Source organism: Sinocyclocheilus grahami, unplaced genomic scaffold, assembly GCF_001515645.1.
Source record: "Sinocyclocheilus grahami isolate Dianchi unplaced genomic scaffold, SAMN03320097.WGS_v1.1 scaffold39.1, whole genome shotgun sequence".
NCBI lineage: Eukaryota > Metazoa > Chordata > Actinopteri > Cypriniformes > Cyprinidae > Sinocyclocheilus > Sinocyclocheilus grahami.
This window is the reverse complement of record NW_015505218.1, coordinates 1,817,547-1,837,931: the sequence shown is the minus strand read 5'-3', so window position 1 is coordinate 1,837,931 and position 20,385 is coordinate 1,817,547. Positions and strand designations below refer to the sequence as shown.

Below are 20,385 nucleotides of genomic sequence, written 5' to 3'. Positions count from 1 at the left end.
TATATATATATAATTTGGGGGAGGGGCAATAGGGATTACGGCCCTGCATCACATCCTTTCTTTTTCCCTCAGATGTAATCTATCTAGGTGGTTGAATAAAAATATTTGGACTTTATTAAAAAAAAATACCTCAATTTAGCACCAGCAAGCTCGTTATCTAGACAGTTAGCATCAAGGCAAGGCAAGGCAAGTTTATTTGTATAGCACATTTCATACACAATGGTAATTCAAAGTGCTTTACATAAAATAAAATAAAAACAATAACCACAACAATAAAACAAGGAATTTAAAATTATAAAAAATAAAAAAAACATTACATCAGCTAACATTATTGACTTATTGTCAGCATGGTTATGAATAAACATTTATATTTATATTATATTTATACTTGGCTAGATGATCCAGATACAAAGTAACTTAGGCTATGTGTGCTGACAAACAATATAAAAACAGACGTCACATAGGGCTAAATGCATAGCATTTTAGTAAAACTGCTAACATTACAGCAGCGGGGAAGATGAACGTGCATGAGTTATTTTAATTCATCTCTGTTATTTTAATGTTTTTTGACCTAAAACATAGAGACTCTGATGTTAATGTGTCTGCATTCAAGCATTTCAGTGGGCTTAAACAGATCACCCTTTACAGCAGATTTAGTTCACAAAAAACTGACAGCTTTGACCTAAATATGATTTTCAGTTACAATAATTAATCCTAAAATTCGACATTAGTAACTTACTTTTAAAGCAGCACTATGTAACTTTTGGCGCTCTGGCGGTTAATAAACAGAACTGCACACATCCCGCGAAAGAACATTCCAACCGGAGCTACTTCTCTAAGTTTATGTCTATGGCGATTCACGCAGGTATGCGTTACTCCGCATCTATGATGACCCGCCCAGGCTACAATAGTCCAAATATAAGTACTTATTATAAGTGTACCGTAGTGATTCGGAATAAGACAAAAATGCGGTTTGGAAGATGAATTCACGATGTACTCGCTCATTATATACATTTTGCAAATTTTGAACACAGAAAAAGTTACATAGTGCTGCTTTAACAGCATCAGACACGCGGGCGCTCACAAGATCTCCCGGTTCTTACTTGTGAATTCAGTTCAATGGAGACTCGCACTAAACAGATCATTTGAATCAGTTTTGTCGACTCAAGAACAGCTGCAATCGGTTCATTCTAATTCGTGATTTAACGGGTTCATTGAAAAAATCAGTTCGTTCATGAATCAAACACCGTTTCTGCGTCTCGGAGCACGTGATATATTATAAGGAGTAACGATAAGTTTTATCGTTGAAATGTAGTGAAGTAAAAAGTACGATCTTATGCTTTGGAATGTAGTGAAGTAAAAGTAAAAGTTACTCAAAATAAAACTACTCCAGTAAAGTACAGATACTTGAAAAATGTACTTAAGTACAGTAACGAAGTAAAACTACTTCGTTACTGTCCACCACTGCAATATCGAAATATATTTACTAAATACAACAAAAATGTTATTATAGCTTTATTTTAATTGTACTTATCCCCTACCTTCGCATTCATCATAATTATTATTAAAATGATCGAAGTAAAAAACAATTAAAGTAAAACACATTCACATGCTTACATTGTGTATACTTGCATAAAGTGTATGTTTTGTTTTATTTGAACTATGAAAACACTATAATTAAATTAGTTTAAAATCTATTTTTGACCAACCTAAAATCTACAAGAAATTGATTCATGATTACATTTTGCTACACTAACTTCTTTTCCCACCACAGGCCAGGTAAGTGCCTGTCCTCTCCGCAAGCACAAGACCAACCGTAAACCCCGTACGCCATTCACCACCTCACAGCTCCTGGCCTTGGAGCGAAAGTTCAGACAGAAACAGTACCTGTCCATTGCCGAGCGAGCAGAATTCTCCAGCTCCCTCACCCTCACAGAGACCCAGGTGAAGATCTGGTTCCAGAACCGACGGGCCAAGGCCAAGCGTTTGCAAGAGGCCGAGCTGGAAAAGTTCAAACTGACTGCCAAACCTGTCCTCCACCCCAATTTCAGTTTGCCTCTTCCTCTTGGAACCCAACTTCATTCGGCCGTCTCACTCTATGGCCAGTCGTATCCCTACCAGAGGCCTTTATTGCCTGTTGCTCCAGTGGGATTCTATGGAACACCTTTAGGGTACAGCGTGTATCACCTCGCTTGAGAAGAAGTGCTACAGTATGGACTAGTACTGATCTGTGGATGTACAGAAAGACAATGTTTACAAACCTTGGGTGTCCAAGTCTGAAAAAAAGCAGCAACCAAAAAATGTCATTCAATATTTCATAATGTGCCTTCACTCACGTCTTACAATACATGAAATAAAAAGTGGGACATTTTACCTCACTTTCCACTGACTGAAAGATCAAATTTTACCGTGTGGATGTATAATGCTGTTGCCAAATCTTTTGTGTATATTTGTGTCATACATCTTTATGTAATATATTGTAAAACGAATTATTTTGTGTACAAAATACTGAGTTTAAATTCCACTACATTTAATGTTGATGGATTTTTATCCTGTAAGAAAGTGTTCATTACACATTGTTTTTACTTTAATTGGTTTAATTGACGGACAGTATTTTACAGAGGTTGTTTTTGAAACAAATTAAACGTCAAGGTGAATGATTTTATATGATAAATACATTGGTATGTTCACACTGAGAAATGTAAGAATTTGACAGTGAATATGATATATGCAAAGATGTCTTTGAAATTAGTCACTTGTAACTAAAATGTGGAAGTTTATTTTTCTGGCCACATTTTTATATATTTTTATACTATAATTCTACGTCACTGAAATCTAACATGTACAGTAAACTGCAATTGGCAAGCAAACACGATAGCATTTGTTTATTGAATTAGTTTATTAAATTAATATTTCTGTTTTAATGTTTGAGAAAGTATGTGAGAGTTTTGTGAAATATTCTCTATTAATTTCCTTTAAGTGCACCTCTAATTTATTTATTTTGTATTTTTTTAAAGCAGGTAACACTTTACAATAAGGTCTCATTCGTTAACCTTTTTATTCAAATAGCAAAAAGTTACTATTTTAAATTTTTTTTAATCCAAGGCTGGTCATATTACAGGAACTACCCACACTGAAAAAAAATGATTAATTGAATTTACTAATTTTTTTAAGGTAAGTGGTTGAAATCAATGTATTTTAGCTACATTTAAATAAACAAATTTAGTTGACTAACTTTCAACACTTTTTTTTTTATTTAAATGTAGCTAAAACAAAGTGTTTGCAACCACTTACCTTAAAAAGGTAAAGTCCCAGGAATGTTTTTTTCTAAACTATCAATACATTCTTGCATAATGAATTATATATGAATATGAATTATACTATTTAAAAAAAAAATGTCAACAAAGTAAAGCAATTTCTTGCAAGGAAGCTTTATATTCATTTTCATTAACAAACAGTATGCATATTAGAAATTTGAGCATACATATTACAGTATATCTAAATATGAACAATTTATGACTTTTATAAATATGGTCATTGGTTACATAATTATTTGTTAAAAATGATATACAGTAGTAATGTTATTATTGAAAGGTATGCTAAAATGTTACCGATTAGTTCGGTTTGACCTCTTTACTGCCTTGTTATGGCTTGTTCATTAGGTTGTGGCTCTATAAATGGAGGGCCCAGTTTACTGCTTCCGCTTGACTTTGATGCAATCAGGAAATCGTTTATGGTCACCACTTTACTCTTGAGCTTCCTTTAATCAAAACACGAACCCAGTCATGCTAATCAAAGACAGCCGCTAAAGTGTTCGCCGATGTGTTTTATAATGTCGACTTTGAGCCACTTACGAGAGTGCAGTGAATCTGGGCAATTTGCCTGATCCTGTTCCTGTGGTGTAAAAAAAAGTCAAAAGACTCTCTGAAGCTAAATTCACAAAGCTGTCAAGTTGTTCAGAACTTGTTTAAAACCCACATATCGGTAAGTTAAAATGCCACATATCGGTAAGTGCAGTCAGCTTTATTCTTTGTTTCTCATTGGAAAAATCACAAAGATCCATTTCTAGACTTTACCCACAATTTTTCTTTGTGGTCTGAGAGGTCAAATATCAAATCGATATATATATATATATATATATATATATATATATATATATATAAACGTGAAATTAAATGGGGGTGGACTTATATTTAATTATATTAATTGATTAAATTAATTATTTTATTATTATTATTCCTATTGATTGATTGATTTATGTATTTATTGATTTTCAGGAGTCAAATTAATCGGGCTACAATTCTAAAATTGCATGTACGTAGAGAAATAATAATAGTATTTAACTGCTGGGTTTCCATTCGGTCAGAGAAATATATAAAAAGAATTTGAAAGGGGAAAAATGGGTTAGTTTAGAAATTCACTATTATTCTTTTTACACATGCTTCATTGCACAAAAAATTTGAATAAAAAATAGTCTGAACAGAGCGGGTAATGGTGCCAGTCTTACTTTAAAATGTTTCCTGTAAAATTAGAGATGGGGATTATTAAAGTCATGATTTCCTACAGTCCCAGATTAAGTTTTCAAAGCTCTTATAATCACCACTGACAAAATAATTGAATCAAACATTTCATTAATCTCCTTTATGGGCGTGTACACTAAGCCCTAAAAAAGATAAACTGTGGACGCTATGTGCACAGAATGTCCCATATTTAGCCTGTATGTGATCTGACATATTCTATCGCCACATTAATGATGATGACTGTACAGTGTACACTTGGGTCAGGAACATGCTGTCCATGTTTAATGTTGTTCCTTCCATTCCTTCTCTTGATTTAGACCTCCTCTGCTGGTTACAGGGAGAACAACATCATTGTGAGATACAAATCAAAATGACTGGGTGTGTGTACTTCCTTGTGGTATTCCCTTGTATGATATCTCATGCATTACCAGTCAACTTTTTTTGCTTAATGTGGTGTTTATGGTTATGAAAAACATTTAGGCTACTATATTTTATATTTTAATACTCTAACAATGTCATGTGCTGCAGCCATTAACTACTAAGTAGGAATGCGTTTTCCTTACACGTTGAGTACATGACAGTGCACACACCTAAAAGCTTTAAAAATATATATTTTATTTTATTTTAAATAACTATCATGAATTAGTCATTTATAAATATCATTACATGTGTTGGGGTGTCACACATGACAATTTACAACTTACATCCTTACCTATTCATTCATTCATGCCAAGCTACTTTATTTATTTATTTTATTCATTATATTATTTTTTTCCCAGACTTTATGGCTAAATATCAAAATTAAATTCAGAAATGACACATGCTCATCATAAAGAATGTGTATTCAAGTTACTGTATAAATGAAGTGTATTTTAATGTAAACTTGTAGGCTATAAATTAAAAGATTAAAAAAAAAATACTCATGAATGTAACACAGTTAACAGTTAATTTTCAGTTGGTAATAGTAAGATGATGCTATGCATTGAAGAAGACACAGAAGAGCATGAACTCGTTACACAAACTTAAAAAAAAAAAAAACTTTCCAAAAGGGATCTTGCAGTCACTGGTCTCGAAATGGATGCTTTTCAGATGCAAACAGGTGTAAATAAAGTGTTTTTGCATGCTTTTCTTAAAATAAAATTAACTTTGGTTGCATGTCACATTATTTATTACTTTGTTTTAATTTATTACACATTATTAGCATGCTTCTACTTATCAAATAAAACCAAATAATCAACACATAAGATGAAGTTGACAAATGTTGCACAAGCATCTCGGATTAAGCAGATTTGCATTTAGTATGTGATGTTTAATCTAACTGTATAGAGATTTATGGAGGAAATAAAGTAAAAATCCTCTAGGTTTCTGATGATAAAGCATGCTGCCATATGAAATTGCACGCAGTCATCTAAACTGCATCTAGTATTAATGAAAACTGCCCAAACACACACGCTTTATCATTTATATTTTTGTCCTCGGCTAGCTGTTGAATGCTTGTCTATTCCTGACGTCATTAGTCAGACAGCTTGCTAAAGGTACAAGTGCACTGGAAAATTAGCTCTTGAAATAGGGATCAACTGCTATTGGTTTTCAATTACCACAGAGGCCTTCATATTTAAGTATAATGGAACATTTTCAAGGTAAAATATGTGATTAAATGACTAATTATTATATGGGTATTTACTTTCACAAGTGTGTTTTAGAAGCTTGTTGTGCTGGGTGATGCATCACGCTGTCATAGGTATAAAGGTTATTTTTGCAATCTGTGGTTCCATGAAGAAACATCCATGGAAGCTTTCCATTCCACAAAAGGTTCTTTATAGTGGGAAAAAAAAAAAAAGATTATTTTTTTTTTAAATGTTCTTCACACAAATAAAAAATATATATATTTTAAGAACTATTCACAAAAATGTTTTTTGGAGACCTAAAAATGGTCACTGCAAGAACCCCCTTTTGTAACCTATATTTTTAAAAGTGTATGTTGATCTGTCGGTCTAAGGAGGATCACATCGAGATGTAAACATGGGAGGGATGTTGGCATCCAAAAAGGTGTTTATTTAAACCAGATGGACAAAGTGTGCAAATAAATATGTTTAAGACCATAAGAACAAGGTACTAAAACAGTTCCAACTTCCCTCTATGCAAATAATGGTGGAGTTTACCATGCTTAAAGTCCCCATGAAATCAAAATTAAAGTTTTTTGGGTGTTAGCATCAATATGTTAGTCTTAAGGTTATCTATAAGGCAGTGTGCTCCAAAACGGCGACAAAATTCACATTTAGAAGATATAAGCATTCAAAGCTTGCACCAAAACGGCTCAACGATTTTTTTAACGTCACATCGTACTTCATCTTCTCATCAAATCTTCTGACCAATCAAATGCTCTCTAGAATCCGAAGTGCCTGCCTCCTGCACTATGAATGACACTGAAGCGCTGGCTGAGATCACTCACTTGTTCACAGTGTAGTATTTCCTGTACAGTAAATGGCTCGTAGTGCACAATGTAGGTGATAGGGAATGATTCAGACAGTTTAAATATGCTTTTACATTGGTGCAAATGAGGTCTGGTTTCACATTGTTTCACGCGAACCGCGGCAGCGCACACAGTCTGATCCGGACTTTGGTTCCGGTCCAGAGACGCGATCCCACAGAGCGGATCATATCTGCATATATCCAAAACTTTTACAACTACACAGCCTCAGCATGATTATGACCACTATTTTGTTTTACTAAGAGTTTCATATTGAATCTAGGGGGCAATCTATTAGAATGTGGCTGTCAAATGTGGCTTTACCGAGCTCAATGGCTCTGGCCCGAGCAGATTTAAACAAAACGCTATTGGCTATTTTAAAAATGCTGCTCGATATGTCCCACCCTCTCTTCCTATTTCAGTTGAATTACGTCACCACATAGAATAACGCTGCTTTTTTCAAGGCACTTCAGGGGACCTTTAAGTGCTGCTACAATAACCTTGTTTGACTTGCCCTTAATTTGTCCAATTCCCCTTGCTACTAGTTATAGCAATCTTGCTCTTATTACTTGGAACATCCTTCCCTGTTTCACGCTTCAAGCCTTATCACTCTCCTCTTTCTGTTTCCACAGAGCCTGGCCCAGCAGAGGAACCCCCCTTCCATTGATCCTGGAGGAAATCTTGGACTCCCGACGCCATGGTGGTCATCTCAGATACCTTGTAGACAGTGTTGGGAAGATTACTTTGGAAATGTAATAGGTTATAGATTACAAGTTGCCCTGTTTAAAATGTAATAAGTAGTGTAACTATTTCAATTACTTCATTAAAGTAATGTAACTGATTACATTTGATTACTTTTTGATAACTTTTCTAAATTTTTAATAAATGTTTTCAACTGTTAATCATTTTCAGTCATTAAAACCAGGCAGAGTTAACTTACAGTAGTAGTCAACACTGATTGCTGGCAGACTTTCAAAATCCTTCATTACTTGAATTAATATTATAATAATTTAATTTTAAAGCACAGCCGCCTCAAAATCAGACTTTAGCACCTCTTTTTACTTTGAGATAAATCTGAGATTAAATACAGATTTAAAATCATAACGAGAAATAGTTTAGTAGCTACGATACTGTTTTTAAACTCAATTCTTTGCATAGATATGACAGGAAACATTGGCATCTAAAAGTGCCTTGAAAAAACTGTTAATCTTAAAAAATAAAGCATATACATAAACCCAAATAGGAAATACAGCTAACATTATTGACTTATTTTCAGCATGGTTATGAATAAACATTTATATTTATATTATATTTATACTTGGCTAGATGATCCAGATACAAAGTAACTTAGGCTATGTGTGCTGACAAACAATATAAAAACAGACGTCACATAGGGCTAAATGCATAGCATTTTAGTAAAACTGCTAACATTACAGCAGCGGGGAAGATGAACGTGCATGAGTTATTTTAATTCATCTCTGTTATTTTAATGTTTTTTGACCTAAAACATAGAGACTCTGATGTTAATGTGTCTGCATTCAAGCATTTCAGTGGGCTTAAACAGATCACCCTTTACAGCAGATTTAGTTCACAAAAAACTGACAGCTTTGACCTAAATATGATTTTCAGTTACAATAATTAATCCTAAAATTCGACATTAGTAACTTACTTTTAAAGCAGCACTATGTAACTTTTGGCGCTCTGGCGGTTAATAAACAGAACTGCACACATCCCGCGAAAGAACATTCCAACCGGAGCTACTTCTCTAAGTTTATGTCTCTGGCGATTCACGCAGGTATGCGTTACTCCGCATCTATGATGACCCGCCCAGGCTACAATAGTCCAAATATAAGTACTTATTATAAGTGTACCGTAGTGATTCGGAATAAGACAAAAATGCGGTTTGGAAGATGAATTCACGATGTACTCGCTCATTATATACATTTTGCAAATTTTGAACACAGAAAAAGTTACATAGTGCTGCTTTAACAGCATCAGACACGCGGGCGCTCACAAGATCTCCCGGTTCTTACTTGTGAATTCAGTTCAATGGAGACTCGCACTAAACAGATCATTTGAATCAGTTTTGTCGACTCAAGAACAGCTGCAATCGGTTCATTCTAATTCGTGATTTAACGGGTTCATTGAAAAAATCAGTTCGTTCATGAATCAAACACCGTTTCTGCGTCTCGGAGCACGTGATATATTATAAGGAGTAACGATAAGTTTTATCGTTGAAATGTAGTGAAGTAAAAAGTACGATCTTATGCTTTGGAATGTAGTGAAGTAAAAGTAAAAGTTACTCAAAATAAAACTACTCCAGTAAAGTACAGATACTTGAAAAATGTACTTAAGTACAGTAACGAAGTAAAACTACTTCGTTACTGTCCACCACTGCAATATCGAAATATATTTACTAAATACAACAAAAATGTTATTATAGCTTTATTTTAATTGTACTTATCCCCTACCTTCGCATTCATCATAATTATTATTAAAATGATCGAAGTAAAAAACAATTAAAGTAAAACACATTCACATGCTTACATTGTGTATACTTGCATAAAGTGTATGTTTTGTTTTATTTGAACTATGAAAACACTATAATTAAATTAGTTTAAAATCTATTTTTGACCAACCTAAAATCTACAAGAAATTGATTCATGATTACATTTTGCTACACTAACTTCTTTTCCCACCACAGGCCAGGTAAGTGCCTGTCCTCTCCGCAAGCACAAGACCAACCGTAAACCCCGTACGCCATTCACCACCTCACAGCTCCTGGCCTTGGAGCGAAAGTTCAGACAGAAACAGTACCTGTCCATTGCCGAGCGAGCAGAATTCTCCAGCTCCCTCACCCTCACAGAGACCCAGGTGAAGATCTGGTTCCAGAACCGACGGGCCAAGGCCAAGCGTTTGCAAGAGGCCGAGCTGGAAAAGTTCAAACTGACTGCCAAACCTGTCCTCCACCCCAATTTCAGTTTGCCTCTTCCTCTTGGAACCCAACTTCATTCGGCCGTCTCACTCTATGGCCAGTCGTATCCCTACCAGAGGCCTTTATTGCCTGTTGCTCCAGTGGGATTCTATGGAACACCTTTAGGGTACAGCGTGTATCACCTCGCTTGAGAAGAAGTGCTACAGTATGGACTAGTACTGATCTGTGGATGTACAGAAAGACAATGTTTACAAACCTTGGGTGTCCAAGTCTGAAAAAAAGCAGCAACCAAAAAATGTCATTCAATATTTCATAATGTGCCTTCACTCACGTCTTACAATACATGAAATAAAAAGTGGGACATTTTACCTCACTTTCCACTGACTGAAAGATCAAATTTTACCGTGTGGATGTATAATGCTGTTGCCAAATCTTTTGTGTATATTTGTGTCATACATCTTTATGTAATATATTGTAAAACGAATTATTTTGTGTACAAAATACTGAGTTTAAATTCCACTACATTTAATGTTGATGGATTTTTATCCTGTAAGAAAGTGTTCATTACACATTGTTTTTACTTTAATTGGTTTAATTGACGGACAGTATTTTACAGAGGTTGTTTTTGAAACAAATTAAACGTCAAGGTGAATGATTTTATATGATAAATACATTGGTATGTTCACACTGAGAAATGTAAGAATTTGACAGTGAATATGATATATGCAAAGATGTCTTTGAAATTAGTCACTTGTAACTAAAATGTGGAAGTTTATTTTTCTGGCCACATTTTTATATATTTTTATACTATAATTCTACGTCACTGAAATCTAACATGTACAGTAAACTGCAATTGGCAAGCAAACACAATAGCATTTGTTTATTGAATTAGTTTATTAAATTAATATTTCTGTTTTAATGTTTGAGAAAGTATGTGAGAGTTTTGTGAAATATTCTCTATTAATTTCCTTTAAGTGCACCTCTAATTTATTTATTTTGTATTTTTTTAAAGCAGGTAACACTTTACAATAAGGTCTCATTCGTTAACCTTTTTATTCAAATAGCAAAAAGTTACTATTTTAAATTTTTTTTAATCCAAGGCTGGTCATATTACAGGAACTACCCACACTGAAAAAAAATGTGAGAGTTTTGTGAAATATTCTCTATTAATTTCCTTTAAGTGCACCTCTAATTTATTTATTTTGTATTTTTTTAAAGCAGGTAACACTTTACAATAAGGTCTCATTCGTTAACCTTTTTATTCAAATAGCAAAAAGTTACTATTTTAAATTTTTTTTTAATCCAAGGCTGGTCATATTACAGGAACTACCCACACTGAAAAAAAATTATTAATTGAAATTAGTTTATTAAATTAATATTTCTGTTTTAATGTTTGAGAAAGTATGTGAGAGTTTTGTGAAATATTCTCTATTAATTTCCTTTAAGTGCACCTCTAATTTATTTATTTTGTATTTTTTTAAAGCAGGTAACACTTTACAATAAGGTCTCATTCGTTAACCTTTTTATTCAAATAGCAAAAAGTTACTATTTTAAATTTTTTTTAATCCAAGGCTGGTCATATTACAGGAACTACCCACACTGAAAAAAAATGATTAATTGAATTTACTAATTTTTTTAAGGTAAGTGGTTGAAATCAATGTATTTTAGCTACATTTAAATAAACAAATTTAGTTGACTAACTTTCAACACTTTTTTTTTTATTTAAATGTAGCTAAAACAAAGTGTTTGCAACCACTTACCTTAAAAAGGTAAAGTCCCAGGAATGTTTTTTTCTAAAGTTACTATTTTAAATTTTTTTTAATCCAAGGCTGGTCATATTACAGGAACTACCCACACTGAAAAAAAATGATTAATTGAATTTACTAATTTTTTTAAGGTAAGTGGTTGAAATCAATGTATTTTAGCTACATTTAAATAAACAAATTTAGTTGACTAACTTTCAACACTTTTTTTTTTATTTAAATGTAGCTAAAACAAATTGTTTGCAACCACTTACCTTAAAAAGGTAAAGTCCCAGGAATGTTTTTTTCCAAACTATCAATACATTCTTGCATAATGAATTATATATGAATATGAATTATACTATTTAAAAAAAAAATGTCAACAAAGTAAAGCAATTTCTTGCAAGGAAGCTTTATATTCATTTTCATTAACAAACAGTATGCATATTAGAAATTTGAGCATACATATTACAGTATATCTAAATATGAACAATTTATGACTTTTATAAATATGGTCATTGGTTACATAATTATTTGTTAAAAATGATATACAGTAGTAATGTTATTATTGAAAGGTATGCTAAAATGTTACCGATTAGTTCGGTTTGACCTCTTTACTGCCTTGTTATGGCTTGTTCATTAGGTTGTGGCTCTATAAATGGAGGGCCCAATCGAGGGCCCAGTTTACTGCTTCCGCTTGACTTTGATGCAATCAGGAAATCGTTTATGGTCACCACTTTACTCTTGAGCTTCCTTTAATCAAAACACGAACCCAGTCATGCTAATCAAAGACAGCCGCTAAAGTGTTCGCCGATGTGTTTTATAATGTCGACTTTGAGCCACTTACGAGAGTGCAGTGAATCTGGGCAATTTGCCTGATCCTGTTCCTGTGGTGTAAAAAAAAGTCAAAAGACTCTCTGAAGCTAAATTCACAAAGCTGTCAAGTTGTTCAGAACTTGTTTAAAACCCACATATCGGTAAGTTAAAATGCCACATATCGGTAAGTGCAGTCAGCTTTATTCTTTGTTTCTCATTGGAAAAATCACAAAGATCCATTTCTAGACTTTACCCACAATTTTTCTTTGTGGTCTGAGAGGTCAAATATCAAATCGATATATATATATATATATATATATATATATATATATATATATAAACGTGAAATTAAATGGGGGTGGACTTATATTTAATTATATTAATTGATTAAATTAATTATTTTATTATTATTATTCCTATTGATTGATTGATTTATGTATTTATTGATTTTCAGGAGTCAGCAAATATAAAATATATATATATATATATATATATATATATATATATATATATATATATAAACGTGAAATTAAATGGGGGTGGACTTATATTTAATTATATTAATTGATTAAATTAATTATTTTATTATTATTATTCCTATTGATTGATTGATTTATGTATTTATTGATTTTCAGGAGTCAAATTAATCGGGCTACAATTCTAAAATTGCATGTACGTAGAGAAATAATAATAGTATTTAACTGCTGGGTTTCCATTCGGTCAGAGAAATATATAAAAAGAATTTGAAAGGGGAAAAATGGGTTAGTTTAGAAATTCACTATTATTCTTTTTACACATGCTTCATTGCACAAAAAATTTGAATAAAAAATAGTCTGAACAGAGCGGGTAATGGTGCCAGTCTTACTTTAAAATGTTTCCTGTAAAATTAGAGATGGGGATTATTAAAGTCATGATTTCCTACAGTCCCAGATTAAGTTTTCAAAGCTCTTATAATCACCACTGACAAAATAATTGAATCAAACATTTCATTAATCTCCTTTATGGGCGTGTACACTAAGCCCTAAAAAAGATAAACTGTGGACGCTATGTGCACAGAATGTCCCATATTTAGCCTGTATGTGATCTGACATATTCTATCGCCACATTAATGATGATGACTGTACAGTGTACACTTGGGTCAGGAACATGCTGTCCATGTTTAATGTTGTTCCTTCCATTCCTTCTCTTGATTTAGACCTCCTCTGCTGGTTACAGGGAGAACAACATCATTGTGAGATACAAATCAAAATGACTGGGTGTGTGTACTTCCTTGTGGTATTCCCTTGTATGATATCTCATGCATTACCAGTCAACTTTTTTTGCTTAATGTGGTGTTTATGGTTATGAAAAACATTTAGGCTACTATATTTTATATTTTATTACTCTAACAATGTCATGTGCTGCAGCCATTAACTACTAAGTAGGAATGCGTTTTCCTTACACGTTGAGTACATGACAGTGCACACACCTAAAAGCTTTAAAAATATATATTTTATTTTATTTTAAATAACTATCATGAATTAGTCATTTATAAATATCATTACATGTGTTGGGGTGTCACACATGACAATTTACAACTTACATCCTTACCTATTCATTCATTCATGCCAAGCTACTTTATTTATTTATTTTATTCATTATATTATTTTTTTCCCAGACTTTATGGCTAAATATCAAAATTAAATTCAGAAATGACACATGCTCATCATAAAGAATGTGTATTCAAGTTACTGTATAAATGAAGTGTATTTTAATGTAAACTTGTAGGCTATAAATTAAAAGATTAAAAAAAAAATACTCATGAATGTAACACAGTTAACAGTTAATTTTCAGTTGGTAATAGTAAGATGATGCTATGCATTGAAGAAGACACAGAAGAGCATGAACTCGTTACACAAACTTAAAAAAAAAAAAAACTTTCCAAAAGGGATCTTGCAGTCACTGGTCTCGAAATGGATGCTTTTCAGATGCAAACAGGTGTAAATAAAGTGTTTTTGCATGCTTTTCTTAAAATAAAATTAACTTTGGTTGCATGTCACATTATTTATTACTTTGTTTTAATTTATTACACATTATTAGCATGCTTCTACTTATCAAATAAAACCAAATAATCAACACATAAGATGAAGTTGACAAATGTTGCACAAGCATCTCGGATTAAGCAGATTTGCATTTAGTATGTGATGTTTAATCTAACTGTATAGAGATTTATGGAGGAAATAAAGTAAAAATCCTCTAGGTTTCTGATGATAAAGCATGCTGCCATATGAAATTGCACGCAGTCATCTAAACTGCATCTAGTATTAATGAAAACTGCCCAAACACACACGCTTTATCATTTATATTTTTGTCCTCGGCTAGCTGTTGAATGCTTGTCTATTCCTGACGTCATTAGTCAGACAGCTTGCTAAAGGTACAAGTGCACTGGAAAATTAGCTCTTGAAATAGGGATCAACTGCTATTGGTTTTCAATTACCACAGAGGCCTTCATATTTAAGTATAATGGAACATTTTCAAGGTAAAATATGTGATTAAATGACTAATTATTATATGGGTATTTACTTTCACAAGTGTGTTTTAGAAGCTTGTTGTGCTGGGTGATGCATCACGCTGTCATAGGTATAAAGGTTATTTTTGCAATCTGTGGTTCCATGAAGAAACATCCATGGAAGCTTTCCATTCCACAAAAGGTTCTTTATAGTGGGGAAAAAAAAAAAAAGATTATTTTTTTTAAAATGTTCTTCACACAAATAAAAAATATATATATTTTAAGAACTATTCACAAAAATGTTTTTTGGAGACCTAAAAATGGTCACTGCAAGAACCCCCTTTTGTAACCTATATTTTTAAAAGTGTATGTTGATCTGTCGGTCTAAGGAGGATCACATCGAGATGTAAACATGGGAGGGATGTTGGCATCCAAAAAGGTGTTTATTTAAACCAGATGGACAAAGTGTGCAAATAAATATGTTTAAGACCATAAGAACAAGGTACTAAAACAGTTCCAACTTCCCTCTATGCAAATAATGGTGGAGTTTACCATGCTTAAAGTCCCCATGAAATCAAAATTAAAGTTTTTTGGGTGTTAGCATCAATATGTTAGTCTTAAGGTTATCTATAAGGCAGTGTGCTCCAAAACGGCGACAAAATTCACATTTAGAAGATATAAGCATTCAAAGCTTGCACCAAAACGGCTCAACGATTTTTTTAACGTCACATCGTACTTCATCTTCTCATCAAATCTTCTGACCAATCAAATGCTCTCTAGAATCCGAAGTGCCTGCCTCCTGCACTATGAATGACACTGAAGCGCTGGCTGAGATCACTCACTTGTTCACAGTGTAGTATTTCCTGTACAGTAAATGGCTCGTAGTGCACAATGTAGGTGATAGGGAATGATTCAGACAGTTTAAATATGCTTTTACATTGGTGCAAATGAGGTCTGGTTTCACATTGTTTCACGCGAACCGCGGCAGCGCACACAGTCTGATCCGGACTTTGGTTCCGGTCCAGAGACGCGATCCCACAGAGCGGATCATATCTGCATATATCCAAAACTTTTACAACTACACAGCCTCAGCATGATTATGACCACTATTTTGTTTTACTAAGAGTTTCATATTGAATCTAGGGGGCAATCTATTAGAATGTGGCTGTCAAATGTGGCTTTACCGAGCTCAATGGCTCTGGCCCGAGCAGATTTAAACAAAACGCTATTGGCTATTTTAAAAATGCTGCTCGATATGTCCCACCCTCTCTTCCTATTTCAGTTGAATTACGTCACCACATAGAATAACGCTGCTTTTTTCAAGGCACTTCAGGGGACCTTTAAGTGCTGCTACAATAACCTTGTTTGACTTGCCCTTAATTTGTCCAATTCCCCTTGCTACTAGTTATAGCAATCTTGCTCTTATTACTTGGAACATCCTTCCCTGTTTCACGCTTCAAGCCTTATCACTCTCCTCTTTCTGTTTCCACAGAGCCTGGCCCAGCAGAGGAACCCCCCTTCCATTGATCCTGGAGGAAATCTTGGACTCCCGACGCCATGGTGGTCATCTCAGATACCTTGTAGACAGTGTTGGGAAGATTACTTTGGAAATGTAATAGGTTATAGATTACAAGTTGCCCTGTTTAAAATGTAATAAGTAGTGTAACTATTTCAATTACTTCATTAAAGTAATGTAACTGATTACATTTGATTACTTTTTGATAACTTTTCTAAATTTTTAATAAATGTTTTCAACTGTTAATCATTTTCAGTCATTAAAACCAGGCAGAGTTAACTTACAGTAGTAGTCAACACTGATTGCTGGCAGACTTTCAAAATCCTTCATTACTTGAATTAATATTATAATAATTTAATTTTAAAGCACAGCCGCCTCAAAATCAGACTTTAGCACCTCTTTTTACTTTGAGATAAATCTGAGATTAAATACAGATTTAAAATCATAACGAGAAATAGTTTAGTAGCTACGATACTGTTTTTAAACTCAATTCTTTGCATAGATATGACAGGAAACATTGGCATCTAAAAGTGCCTTGAAAAAACTGTTAATCTTAAAAAATAAAGCATATACATAAACCCAAATAGGAAATAAAACAGTTATTGAAAGCATGTGTCCTATTCTGTGTCCTAAACTCCTGAAACATTGGTGTCAATGCAATTTGGGAAACAAATCAATAAAATCTTGTGTGTGTGGACTGGTTTGGAAGATTTATGGGGACACCAGTTTGTAAAATGACACGGGTATTACAGAGGTATTACAATGTGTAGTTGGTTTATGAGGACACTGCCTATGTCTCTGTAATTCAAAAGGCTTAAAAAAACTTACTAAATGGTGTTTTTTTTTTTTAATTCTAAAAATGCACAAAGTTTTCTGTAAGGGGTAGGTTTAGGTGTACAGGGTCGGTGTAGGGCGATAGAAAATACAGTTTGTGCAGTATAAAAACCATTAAGCCTATGGAGAGTCCCTGTAAACCATCAATACCAATGTGTGTGTGTGTGTGTGAAAATATTCAGATATAACCCCCTTTATAATCGTTAACGGTTACACTTTATTTTAAGGTGTCCTTGTTACAGTGAAATTACACATTTATGTACTGAGTAATATTTATAAACTACATGTACTTACTAGTGCTGTCAAACGATTCATCGCGATTAATCGCATCCAGAATAAAAGTTTGTTTACATTATATGTATACAGTGTATATTTATTATGTATATATAAAGAAGACACACACATACAGTATATATATATATATATATTTAATATATAAACATAACATATTTTTCTTAAATATATACATGCATGTGTTTGTATTTATATATATACAAAAGTATACAAAACTTATATTTTGGATGCGATTAATCACGGTTAATCATTTGACAGCACTAGTACTTACTATAGGGTTAGGGTTTGGTTTAGGGTTACTTGCATGTAATTTATGCAGAATTAATTTTTATTATAATAGCAAGTACATGTAATGTGTAACAAGGACACCTTAAAATAAAGTGTTACCCATTTATTTTGTAATTAAATTACATAACACCATTACATGTAACTAGTTACATTTTGTCTACTCCGGATGCTATCGCATAGTGTCGCGTCACAACAGCTTGAGACGATGATCTCATGATTCTCACCCTGATCATCCTACATGCTGTGGAAGAGGTCAGCTGCTGTGGTATCGAGGTAGGCCTTCAGAACAGGCTGTGGAGGGCTGGGTACTGTAACGGATCGGCCAGGCTCTGAGTCCATCCAATCACCGTGCACACCCTCACCCAACTACTAACCAGCCAACCCGATCTCATGAAAGTGCGTATCAATAGCACGAGTTTATGTTTTGATTCGGCATATTGTTTATACGCAAAAATTTACTTTGGCATGCATATGATACGCAATATATATACAGTGGGTACGGAAAGTATTCAGACCCCCTTACATTTTTCACTCTTTGTTATATTGCAGCCATTTGCTAAAATCATTTAAGTTAATTTTTTTCCCCTCATTAATGTACACACAGCACCCCATATTGACAGAAAAACACAGAATTGTTGACATTTTTGCAGATTTATTAAAAAAGAAAAACTGAAATATCACATGGTCCTAAGTATTCAGACCCTTTGCTCAGTATTTAGTAGAAGCACCCTTTTGATCTAATGCAGCCATGAGTCTTTTTGGGAAAGATGCAACAAGTTTTTCACACCTGGATTTGGGGATCCTCTGCCATTCCTCCTTGCAGATCCTCTCCAGTTCTGTCAGGTTGGATGGTAAACGTTGGTGGACAGCCATTTTTAGGTCTCTCCAGAGATGCTCAATTGGGTTTAAGTCAGGGCTCTGGCTGGGCCATTCAAGAACAGTCACAGGATAAGAGTGAAAAATTTAAGGGGGTCTGAATACTTTCCGTACCCACTGTATATAGGGTAGGATTAGGGTTGTGGGTAGATGCGTATCATATGTAGGTGAAAACTGCGTATCGTATACACATCAACAAATTACATACCATATGCAAGCGAAAACTGCGTATTATATGCACGTCAAACATGTGCGTAGCATATGTATGCCAAAGTCAATTTTTGTGCATCAATACCACGATTTTCTGTTTCTATTTGGCGTACTATTCATACGCATTTTCATGAGACCAGGCTTAACCAACCAAACCTGTGCCTCGTCTGATTCACTCATCAGCACCACTACTTAAGCACACATCTGATCTCTCCTTACAGTCTGGTCTCGTTTATTCGAAGTGGACTGCTTACCTGTTCTCCTGATCTCCAGCGGTGAACTCCAGTCAAGTCACCTTTATTTATACAGCGCTTTATACAATACAGATTGTGTCAAAGCAGCTTTACAGTGTTAAACAGGAAAGTAGTGTTTCAATAATGCAAACACAATTAAATTTTGCTGTAAAGCAACTCTAAAAAGAGGACAATAGTAAACAGTCAATATTTCAGTTAAAGGAAGTTCATTATTGATTCAGTGATGTCGTCATCATCCAGCTCAGTTCAGTTCTCTTCCAATGCCTGTGTCTGTGGAATCAAGTCGATGATATTGCCTAAAATTAAGTGTCCCCATCTAAGCAAGCCAAAACTCCATTCAGTGACAGAAATGGAGAAAAAAAACCTTGGGAAAAACCAGGCTCAGTCGGGAAGCCAGTTCTCCTCTGGCAGATGAACTCAATGTGGTATGGTTTGATTCCAGGCTCCAACACAAGTCAGATTGTGGACTGGAATCACAGAACATCCATCCAGTTCTTTCCGACTGATGATTGACTACATCACATGGTGAAGGAGTCGAAGCTGGCCACAGGGTCTGTGCAGAGGACTTGTCTGGTTCTCATGGTCTTGTGCCGATGACTGTCTAGTTGACGAGGTCTTCACAGGGCATCTGTATTTAGTGCTCATCTAGATGATGGTCTCGATCTCCAACGATTGTCTCCAGCGTGTCTTCCCCTCCTTTATATTTCCTGTCAAATGTTAAGGATTACGTGGATACCACCTTTTGTATCCGGAAGAGTTCAGTTATCATTTTCATCATTCATTCCAACCCTTCATACTACTTACCTGCCATCAGTGTTGGGGAGTAACTACTTACATGTAACAGAGTTATGTAATTTAATTACAAAATAAATGTAACTGTACAGTTACTTATGAAAATTTTAACGATTACAAAGGGTGTTACATCTGAATATTTTCACACACACACACACACACACACACACACACACACACACAAACATAACCCCACTAACCCTCACACGCTAACCCAACCCTACCCCTCACAAAACGTGCAGATGTTAAAAACATCTTTAACTAGTGAGGACCATTAAAACGTCTGCACTAGTGGGTTGTCATGATCTTTCACTAAGTGAGGACATTTGGTCCTCATAAGTATAGTTAAA

General features: G+C 34.1%; 1 protein-coding gene and 1 pseudogene across 1 annotated transcript in view; both read left to right on the top strand.

Moving 5' to 3' along the window:
• LOC107582015 (homeobox protein MSH-D-like) overlaps positions 1 to 2,519 on the top strand; it is a 4,430-nt gene extending 1,911 nt beyond the window's left edge. The window contains exon 2 of the mRNA XM_016267704.1: positions 1,775 to 2,519. Within this exon, the coding sequence (XP_016123190.1) occupies positions 1,775 to 2,196 (422 nt within the window). The 3' untranslated portion in view covers positions 2,197 to 2,519. The remainder of the gene's footprint in view (positions 1 to 1,774) is intronic.
• A 7,144-nt stretch (positions 2,520 to 9,663) lies between these two features.
• LOC107581982 (homeobox protein MSH-D pseudogene) lies at positions 9,664 to 10,439 on the top strand (annotated as a pseudogene).
• Positions 10,440 to 20,385: the final 9,946 nt, after the last annotated feature.